This window comes from Raphanus sativus, unplaced genomic scaffold, assembly GCF_000801105.2.
Source record: "Raphanus sativus cultivar WK10039 unplaced genomic scaffold, ASM80110v3 Scaffold2262, whole genome shotgun sequence".
NCBI classification, from domain to species: Eukaryota; Viridiplantae; Streptophyta; class Magnoliopsida; order Brassicales; family Brassicaceae; genus Raphanus; species Raphanus sativus.
Window position 1 is genome coordinate 7,215 of NW_026617571.1, and position 9,332 is coordinate 16,546.

The following is a 9,332-nucleotide window of genomic DNA, read 5'->3' on the forward strand; positions in this document are numbered from 1 at the left end:
GAAATATGCAATGTTAGTAAAGAAAATGGTATTATTAGTAAAAAAACCAATAGGATCCTGCTTTAATAGTATAGATTGAGTATTACACTATGTAACAATTAATAAAATTTTGTTATATAAATGATGAAACTAATAAACTTCAACATTGATGCAGTTGATTTTGTTTGAGACTAACAATCAGACAAACGACACATGATGAAGCCTAACTTTTTTGGTATGTGGTTGGTTTAGCTATTTAAACATAAACAAATTTACTGTTTAGCAAAAAAGAAAAAAATAATAATCAAAATTATTTCAAAAAAAAAAAGATTAGTCGAAATACTCAAATTAGAAAGAAATAATGTGCTCACTACCCAGAATTACAGTCTACATGGGCCGATAATGGGCTCACTATAGTTCTTTGATTTACACCCCAACAACTAGTTGTATCATTCTCTCCTTCCGCCAGCCAGACTAGACTCCTCGCTTTCTGTTTTCCAGGTACGCTAAATCTGGGTTCAATCTGTAGAACACTGGAATGTTCTCTTGTAATGATTTGTTCGATTACAAAGGAATGAAAACATTTTATGTTTCAGTCAGCTTGAGTAGAAGGGTTGTCAATGATTAAAGTTTAGTCACAAACTGATATCCACCAACTGTTCGATGAAATGTCTGAAAGGAGTCAAATTGCTTGAGAAATAAAATAAACGTAGGCTTTGTTTTCTCGTTCAGGAAAGCATTCAGCTATATACTTATCATTTCTAGATATAATGTGTCATAGTATTGCATTTTCTCATTTGAAGTGTTTGTACTTTGTTTCTCACAGACTTCCTTTTAGAGAGAGAATTAGAAAGATGGTGATTCCACCGGCAGTGAGACCACCCCGTCTCTTCGACTACCTCAAACCTTACGTCCTGAAGATGCACTTCACGAACAAGTTTGTCCACGCTCAAGTCATCCACTCACCAACAGCAACGGTGGCTTGCTCAGCTAGCTCACAGGAGAAAGCATTGAGGGAGACAATGAATGTCACACGCGACGTGGCTGCTGCTTCAAAGATCGGTAAACTCCTTGGCGAAAGGCTCTTGATGAAAGATATTCCAGCTGTTACTATTCACATGAAGAAAGAGCAGATGTATCATGGTAAAGTCAAGGCTATCATCGATTCTGTCAGGGAAGCTGGCGTCAAGTTGCTCTGAGGATTATCCAACAATCCATCAATCAATTTCATGTTTCTTCTTCATGGTTGTGAAGAAAAATATTCAAAAGATAATGAATTTATATAAGCTTTGACCATTGAATAATAAGATTAATGGTGCTTTTTCCACAAGAGTGAATCCTTTGGAGCTCATACAGTGCAAAGTTGATTTCTTTTCACCAATGAACAAATTTTGATGATATGCAAAAAATGTTTATGAAACAAGAGCAAGAAATAAAATCTAAAAGTGGCACTAACTTAAACTAAAAGGATTAAAAGAAAAAAAAGACTGTCAAGGAAAATACAAATCTCCAGAAGCAGAAGACAAGAAGATCATTCTGCATCTACACACAGAAAACTAAGTGTGTATTTTTTGATTTCTCACTTTTTTTTTACAGAAGTTGTTTGATGATGAGTAAGGACCCTTTGGGTTCTTCAATGCATTCAACCCATAAACTGAAAACACACCGTGGTAGTTCAATATTGAGGTCTAGCTTGAGATGTGAAAACGTTATCTTGAGAGAGAATACTAGACTTCAAGATTTCCCCATTTTTGGTACCTGATAAAGAGAAACATATCAAAGATAGTTTTTTCTAAGGTTAAGATTATGGACATGACGATCTCACACTGATGAAACCTAAGGTCCTGTTGCAAAGATTCAGAATCAGTTTTTTTTTTTCATCTTTTCAGAGGGTTACAAGTTAGGCCTGAATCTATATATTTACTTGGTAGAAACGAACCTTCTTGAGAGGATGACTGCTAGAAGCTGGAGCCGGTTTCATAATCTCAAAAGAGCAAACAAGAGACTCGTCCACGCTCAGTAAGGCACCAGCGTTATCAAACTCCCCACCATAGTTAGGAGCCGAGAATATCGTTACTAACCTCCTGTTCGCAAAAAACTCGTACCCATCTTCCACTACCTGCAACACATAAAACCCATCACATATGGTGAGGAAGTCTCAAGCTTTACAACAAAAGCTTTTTTACCTGATGGCCACGGCAAATGAGGTCAAGATCATTCTTATCCAAAAACTCATCGACTTTATCAGCTCCAAACGTGCACGAAATACCTCTATCACTATCAGACCATCCTTCCTTCTTCGGGTCAGGATCAGACCAAAGCAGATCACAAAGAAGACCGTTGTCCGGAATCTCCGTAGGCCTCTCAATCTCTCGAATCTGGTTCAAATTCTCCAGCTCCGGCGACAACCCCCCGTGCATACACAAGATCTTGTCATCGATGAGCGCTGCCACGGGTAAAGAGTTGAAGCAATCGGTGAAGATCTTCCAAAGACGCACGTTGAATCTACGCTTGCACTCGTCGTAGAAGCCGTAGATTCTGTTGATCTTAGCGTCCTCGTGGTTGCCTCTCAGGAGATATATCTTGGACGGGTAACGAATCTTGTAAGCGAGGAGGAGACAAATGGTCTCGAGACTTTGTTTGCCTCTGTCAACGTAGTCTCCGAGGAAGAGATAGTTCGCTGAAGGAGGGTAGCCTCCGTATTCGAATAGCCGAAGAAGATCTTGATACTGACCATGGATATCACCTGTGATTACAATACCCAATAGAAACCCTAAAGTTTGTTACCTTCACCCCAAGTATCAAAATCAACCTCAAATCAACAGATAAAACCTAAAGTTTGCTGCTTTCACCTCCATGATCAACCTCAAATTCACAGAGAAACCCTAATGTTTGTCACTTTCACCCCAAGTATCAAAATCAACCTCAAATCAACAGATAAACCCTAAAGTTTGCTGCTTTCACCTCCATGACCAACCTCAAATTCACAGAGAAACCCTAAATTTTGCTACATTCACCCCCAATTAGCATACCCACATGCTCAAATCCCTAAATTTGCTATATTCAGCCCTAATCACAATACCAATATGCTCAAATCCCTAAAGTTTGCTACTTTCACCCCCAATCACAATACCCATATGCTCAAATCCCTAAAGTTTGCTACTTACACCCCCAATCACAATGCCCAGATGCTCAAATCCCTAAAGTTTGCTACTTACACCCCCAATCACAATGCCCAGATGCTCAAATCCCTAAAGTTTGCTACTTTCACCCCCAATAATGCAGTTTCATCGAGAGAGAGAGATTACCGCAGATGCGGATTGGGGCGTGGAGCTCGAGGAGATTGGGTTGAGAGAGGAAGATTTGACGGGAGTTGGAGCAGAGTTGACGAATCTCGCACTCGGATAGCTGAACCTGTTTGCCTCCTCTACCTTCTAGCAATCTTCTAATGATATCTTCTAATACTCCTATCTCCAGCATCCCTTCCATACTCGCCATCATCGTCGTCTCTCAGATCCCAATTTTTTTTCCAACCAAAATAGAAACTTTATACAAGGGTTTGGTTCGATATCAGGCGAGGAATAATGGGTCGTGTTTAGACACCGATCGAATTGAAGATTTTCTGGTTTGGATTTTCTCGAGAAAGTGTGGGAAAGATGAAATGGGAGGAAGGAAGAGGATGAAGGAGGGTCAAACAATGAGAACCAGAAGAACTCAATATTCATACAAGAAAAAACCAAAAATATATCCGAAACTTAAAGAAAAGAACAATAACAATGGGCCTTTTGTTTGGGCCTAAAGAAGGCCCAAAACGAAGACGAAGTCATGAAACCTAACATGAGAGCGAGCGAGCATGTTCCTATAAATTTATAAACCCTAATTCCATTTCAGTCTTTCTCCGTAGAAGAAGACACTCTACAGCTCCTCAAGCCATGGTACTTACTGATCTCCGCCGCTTAATATCTTCTCTTCTGTGTTCCCTACGAGCTTGATCTGTTCGTCTTAGCGGAAGATCGTTCCGTAGGTTTCATCGTTTCGATTAGGTGTCTGTAATGTTCTTTAGCTTATTTGATCTGCGCGATAGCTTATAGTGCGATACGTATCATGACGTTTAATCTGTTAGGTTTCTTCGTTTCGATTGTTGTGTCTATAATGTTCATTAGCTTTATTTATCTACGCGATAGCTTATGGGGCGACACGTGTCTAGACTTCTAAATTGAGGTTGATTCATTGGTTATCTCGTTGTTGTAGGGTATCGATCTTATCGCTGGAGGTAAGAGCAAGAAGACCAAAAGGACAGCTCCTAAGTCCGATGATGTCTACCTCAAGCTTCTCGTCAAGGTAAATATAACACGAAGAATAGTCTTGTGAATCTCAATGGCTTTGCATTCTGAATCGTATGGTATAGATTGGTTTAGTTTTTTGCTCCTTTTGTAGCTATACCGGTTTTTGGTAAGGAGAACCGGAAGCAAGTTCGATGCTGTGATTCTTAAGAGGCTTTTCATGAGCAAGGTCAACAAAGCTCCTCTTTCGCTCTCTAAGCTCGTGGAGTTTATGAAGGGCAAGGTTTGTTTCCTTGAGAACCACTCGTAATTAGGTTTTGTTTTAACTGGATAAGCTTTTTGAATCGGTGTGATTTTCTTTCTCTTGCTTTAGGATGGTAAGATTGCTGTGTTGGTTGGGACTATTACCGATGATTTGAGAGTGCACGAGATCCCTGCCATGAAGGTTACTGCCTTGAGGTTTACAGAGAGGGCTAGGGCTAGGATTGAGAAAGCTGGTGGAGAGTGCTTGACCTTTGATCAGCTTGCTCTCGTTGCTCCTTTGGGACAGAACACGGTGAGTGGTTTGAAAATGAATCACCTTTTTATTGGATGCTTTTGTATTTTTTTGAAAAATTGAGCTTATGTGTATGTGTTTTGTGACAGGTTCTTCTTAGGGGACCAAAGAACTCGCGTGAAGCAGTGAAGCACTTTGGTCCAGCTCCTGGTGTGCCGCACAGTCACTCCAAGCCTTATGTTAGGTCTAAGGGAAGGAAGTTTGAGAAAGCCAGAGGAAAGCGAAAGAGTCGTGGCTTCAAGGTCTAAGATTGGTTTCGTTATGGTTGGTTTCGTTATCGAGATTTTGTTGCAGAACTCTTGTTCCTCTTCGCCTTTTGCAGACATTGTTTTGAGCTCTCTATCTTTCTGTTCTACTCGACAATTAAATGTTTTTCCTAATATCCCTTTTAAGAGTTTAGTTATACCAAGCCTCGTTGAGATTGTTTAGGAGCAGTGATTACACATCTCTACTGCTTATTAAATTTACACTGGTACAACTTTGGAAATGATCTGCAAAATATTTTCCATAACCATAATGAAGTGAAACACACTAATGTTTCTCGGGAACACTGAAACACAACTCAATTGTAACGGAAAGTGGCTCAAAATTTCGATACTGGGCTTTTGAAATTGTTAAAAGTGATAATTGGAATCACTGGAGGGCTTAATTTTGCAACAAAATACTTCCATGGGTGCATAATGTAAACAGGTAAAAGAATAAGGAGTTTTACGCAATTTCAATAACTCTTCCCCCTTTCGAATTAGGCCTGGGATTTTTACCCATATCCATTTATCCGACCCGAAACCGACCCGAAATTGACCGGTTTGGTTTGGTTTGGGTAAGCCCAAATTTATCCGATGGATCAAATTATATTTAACCATGGATATCGGGTCGGTTCGGGTATTTACCCGAAATCCAATGGGTACCCGATTTAAACCGAATTCTATGTAAAAACACATAAATATGTGTCTCATGAGGATCGAACCCAGGTGTGAAAGCTGATATAACATGTGCAATACCACTGGACCACCATAACTTTATTGTATATTTTACATTTTACTTATATATCTCTATTTTGTTTTGTTATTTATGTTTACATTGTAACCGCTGAGAGTCGAACCTGAGTTGTTTAGGGTCAAGTCTCAAAAGTAATACCACTAGACTAGCTCAACTTCTTTGTATTTATATACATATTAGTAGTATATATACGATATTCATTTATTTTCATAAAAAAATAAAAATACAATGAATAAAATAAAAAATATTTCAGATATTGAGTATGATTTTGGATAAAATTTAACCGAACCGAATGTTACCGATTTTTCCGGGTTATACATGGTTATTTCATCAAAAATCCGAACCGACCCGGAACCGGTCGGTACCGAACCGAAACCGAACCGTAAGTCTTCCAAGTACTCATTGGATATAATTTCTAAATAACCGAAATATCCGGATCCGAACGGGTACTATCCGAAACCGAACCGAATACCCGAAATCCCATGCCTATTTCGAATCCTGGTAAAATCCGGTTAAATCCCGGTTAGACTCACCCCTTCCCGCAATTCAAGGTGAATTTGAATTTCAAAAAAGAAAAAGAGGACAGCGCACGCCTACCCATCTCTTTCCGCAATTAAAGGGATACCAGTTCTTACTCCAATACAAATACACCTTTAAACCTAGAATTAGAAAAAAGCCAGATCTAGATCTAGCTTTAACGAGAGAGCGTCTTCATACACGTCCTCTGTCTTCGTTCTTCCTTTTCTGCAAATTTTTCTTCCCCCCGAAACGAAAATGAGGGAATGCATCTCGATCCACATTGGTCAAGCTGGTATCCAGGTCGGAAACGCCTGCTGGGAGCTTTACTACCTTGAACATGGCATTCAGGTTCTTCTCTCCTTCCTTCCTCCTTCGTGTATCGATCCGTTTGTTTTCATTTCGCTTTGGTCAGATCTGACATATCAGTCGCTACGTTTCCTTTGTTCTTAGTAATTGATTAGACCTGTGATTGATTTCGATCTCTGTAACCGATTCTAGATCCGTTTCTCGTTTTCGACTACATCTGTGATTCATTGTTATTTTCTCGCACTTCGTTAGATCAGATCTGACGTATTCTTAACTGCATTTACAATCGTTCTTTAGTAATCTGTTTAGATCTAATGTATGGTTGATTCAGATCCGTTGGATTAGTTCTTTTATATAACGGGAACTCGTGTAGATCTGTGTTCGATTCGCTATGATTGTTGCGAGAGAAAGAAACGACGGACGATAACTCTTAGCATGCATCGATCTGTAAAAGTTGTTTTCGCTGGATCTGATTATATTCATTCTGTACTGATATGCTGTTTTCTGGATCTGGATTGGTGCAGCCTGATGGACAGATGCCGAGTGACAAGACTGTTGGAGGAGGTGACGATGCTTTCAACACCTTCTTCAGTGAAACTGGCGCTGGGAAGCACGTTCCTCGCGCTGTCTTCGTCGACCTTGAGCCCACCGTGATCGACGAGGTCAGGTCCGGTACTTACCGTCAGCTTTTCCACCCTGAACAGCTCATCAGCGGTAAAAAAGACGCTGCTAACAACTTCGCCCGTGGCCATTACACCAGTAAGTTATACTTCTCCATCAGCACAAACCCAACAACTTTTAAAGCTACTCCTCAGCCCAAGCCCATTGGGCTTGTGTTGGTACCCTCATTACATCATTAGCCCACATTTTGTTGATTTTACTGAGTTGGTTTTGTAATGTTTTCTCAATTTTGAAGGAGATTGTTGATCTGTGTTTGGACCGTATCAGAAAGCTTGCTGATAACTGCACTGGTCTCCAAGGATTCCTTGTCTTCAACGCTGTTGGTGGAGGAACTGGATCTGGTCTGGGTTCTCTTCTCCTTGAGAGACTCTCTGTGGACTATGGGAAAAATTCCAAGCTTGGTTTCACTGTTTACCCATCTCCACAGGTCTCTACATCTGTTGTTGAGCCGTACAACAGTGTCCTCTCCACTCACTCTCTCCTGGAACACACTGATGTCTCTATCCTCCTCGACAATGAAGCTATCTACGACATCTGTAGACGTTTCTTAAACATTGAGAGGCCAACCTACACCAACCTTAACCGTCTCGTTTCTCAGGTATAAAGCAATTCAAATAACAGCTCTTGATGTTGCTTCATTACTGATGTGATCTTGGTTCAGGTTATCTCTTCATTGACTGCTTCTCTAAGGTTCGATGGTGCCTTGAACGTGGATGTCACTGAGTTCCAGACCAACTTGGTCCCATACCCAAGAATCCACTTCATGCTTTCTTCCTACGCACCAGTCATCTCTGCTGAGAAGGCCTTCCACGAGCAACTCTCTGTCGCTGAGATCACCAACAGTGCGTTCGAGCCAGCTTCCATGATGGCTAAGTGTGACCCACGTCACGGGAAATACATGGCTTGCTGTTTGATGTACCGTGGTGATGTCGTCCCCAAGGAAGTCAACGCAGCTGTCGGAACCATCAAGACCAAACGTACCATCCAGTTCGTTGACTGGTGTCCTACTGGATTCAAGTGCGGTATCAACTACCAGCCGCCAACTGTTGTTCCTGGAGGAGACCTCGCGAAAGTGCAGAGAGCTGTGTGTATGATCTCCAACTCGACGAGTGTCGCTGAGGTGTTCTCGAGGATTGATCACAAGTTCGATCTCATGTACGCGAAACGTGCGTTCGTTCACTGGTATGTGGGTGAGGGTATGGAGGAAGGGGAGTTCTCTGAGGCTCGTGAGGATCTTGCTGCGTTGGAGAAGGATTATGAGGAGGTTGGTGCCGAAGGTGGTGATGATGAAGATGACGAAGGTGAGGAGTACTAAGAAGTTGAAGAATGTTTTGAATAAAAATGGATGTTGTGTGTTTCTGTTATCCTTTTGTGTGTTGCGTGAATGGGCTCGAAACACTCTTGTGACGAGTCTTTAGTTTGTGTTTTCTCGAAACTACAATTTCATGTCTTTCTGGTGTTTTGAGTTTCTACTATGGTTTTAATCTTACTCGATTTGTGTGTTAAATCTCGTTCTTGTTCCATCCAACTATTTGTTGTGATTCATATATGCATGCTTGCTTAGTTCATAAAGAAAGTAAAATAAATTGAATACATATACACTTAGAGTATCTTCAAAAGGATATTCTATTTTAGAATTTACAAAACTTTAAATTTGAAGTTTGAGTTGTTTTTCTCCAAAAACAAAACTTCAAACATAACTTCAAAATTCTTGATATTTTGCACTATGATCTTTATATTTATAATTAATATGAATCCATTAATCTTTTATAAATCTTGTACATATATAAAATTTAAAAATATTAATTAATAAAATCTTACATAAAATATATAAAATTATAAATAGAAATATATGATTAAATATTAAAATAGAAGAAATATACTATATTATTCCATAAAATAATTTTCGTAATGTTTTCACTTCGGTTACACAAAATATTTTTGGAAAAATATTTTTAAGATTTTTGAGGTTCCGGAGAAATTTTATCAGACTATTAGTGTTTTTGTAC

At 39.8% G+C, this 9,332-nt stretch overlaps 4 protein-coding genes across 6 annotated transcripts; 3 read left to right on the forward strand and 1 right to left on the reverse strand.

Moving 5' to 3' along the window:
• The first annotated feature begins 328 nt into the window (after positions 1-328).
• On the forward strand, positions 329-1,309 carry LOC108813546 (uncharacterized). The gene is made up of 2 exons (XM_018586128.2): positions 329-480; positions 806-1,309. Exon 2 carries the CDS (start codon positions 834-836, stop codon positions 1,176-1,178), a length of 345 nt encoding a protein of 114 aa, XP_018441630.2. The 5' UTR covers positions 329-480; positions 806-833; the 3' UTR covers positions 1,179-1,309.
• Positions 1,310-1,412: 103 nt separating this feature from the next.
• LOC130505422 (serine/threonine-protein phosphatase PP1 isozyme 9-like) lies at positions 1,413-3,701 on the reverse strand. The gene is made up of 4 exons (XM_057000023.1): positions 3,288-3,701; positions 2,166-2,725; positions 1,919-2,098; positions 1,413-1,737 (listed from the first exon to the last, which is right to left on the reverse strand). The coding sequence occupies exons 1-4, from the start codon at positions 3,478-3,480 to the stop codon at positions 1,714-1,716; spliced, it is 957 nt and encodes a 318-aa protein (XP_056856003.1). The 5' UTR covers positions 3,481-3,701; the 3' UTR covers positions 1,413-1,713.
• A 129-nt stretch (positions 3,702-3,830) lies between these two features.
• Positions 3,831-5,198, forward strand: LOC130505423 (60S ribosomal protein L18-2-like). Its single transcript, XM_057000024.1, has 5 exons — positions 3,831-3,914; positions 4,231-4,320; positions 4,417-4,545; positions 4,636-4,818; positions 4,908-5,198. Exons 1-5 carry the CDS (start codon positions 3,912-3,914, stop codon positions 5,064-5,066), a joined length of 564 nt encoding a protein of 187 aa, XP_056856004.1. The 5' UTR covers positions 3,831-3,911; the 3' UTR covers positions 5,067-5,198.
• A 1,270-nt stretch (positions 5,199-6,468) lies between these two features.
• Positions 6,469-8,870, forward strand: LOC108809375 (tubulin alpha-2 chain-like). 3 transcript variants are annotated; one of them, XM_057000022.1, is made up of 5 exons: positions 6,469-6,684; positions 7,167-7,405; positions 7,528-7,921; positions 7,985-8,445; positions 8,528-8,870. In XM_057000022.1, the coding sequence occupies exons 1-5, from the start codon at positions 6,592-6,594 to the stop codon at positions 8,739-8,741; spliced, it is 1,401 nt and encodes a 466-aa protein (XP_056856002.1). In that variant the 5' UTR covers positions 6,469-6,591; the 3' UTR covers positions 8,742-8,870. The 3 variants fall into 3 exon arrangements, with proteins under 3 accessions (XP_056856002.1, XP_056856001.1, XP_018437023.1); XM_057000021.1 differs by having other exon boundaries at positions 6,477-6,684; positions 7,167-7,481; positions 7,559-7,921; positions 7,985-8,870; XM_018581521.2 differs by having other exon boundaries at positions 6,477-6,684; positions 7,985-8,870.
• Positions 8,871-9,332: the final 462 nt, after the last annotated feature.

What these genes read in the sequence shown, in the direction of transcription:
- LOC108813546 (XM_018586128.2), top strand. Translation starts at nt 834, where the DNA reads ATGGTGATTCCACCGGCAGTGAGACCACCCCGTCTCTTCGACTACCTC.
- LOC130505423 (XM_057000024.1), top strand. An exon ending in TGGAGTTTATGAAGGGCAAG is followed by an intron (nt 4,546 to 4,635) that starts GTTTGTTTCCTT and finishes CTCTTGCTTTAG; the next exon opens with GATGGTAAGATTGCTGTGTT. An exon ending in CTCCTTTGGGACAGAACACG is followed by an intron (nt 4,819 to 4,907) that starts GTGAGTGGTTTG and finishes GTTTTGTGACAG; the next exon opens with GTTCTTCTTAGGGGACCAAA.
- LOC130505422 (XM_057000023.1), bottom strand. Translation starts at nt 3,480, where the DNA reads ATGATGGCGAGTATGGAAGGGATGCTGGAGATAGGAGTATTAGAAGAT. An exon ending in TCATTTGCCGTGGCCATCAG is followed by an intron (nt 2,099 to 2,165) that starts GTAAAAAAGCTT and finishes TATGTGTTGCAG; the next exon opens with GTAGTGGAAGATGGGTACGA. An exon ending in GCAGTCATCCTCTCAAGAAG is followed by an intron (nt 1,738 to 1,918) that starts GTTCGTTTCTAC and finishes TCTCTTTATCAG; the next exon opens with GTACCAAAAATGGGGAAATC.
- LOC108809375 (XM_057000021.1), top strand. Translation starts at nt 6,592, where the DNA reads ATGAGGGAATGCATCTCGATCCACATTGGTCAAGCTGGTATCCAGGTC. An exon ending in AGCCCATTGGGCTTGTGTTG is followed by an intron (nt 7,482 to 7,558) that starts GTACCCTCATTA and finishes TCAATTTTGAAG; the next exon opens with GAGATTGTTGATCTGTGTTT. An exon ending in TTAACCGTCTCGTTTCTCAG is followed by an intron (nt 7,922 to 7,984) that starts GTATAAAGCAAT and finishes ATCTTGGTTCAG; the next exon opens with GTTATCTCTTCATTGACTGC.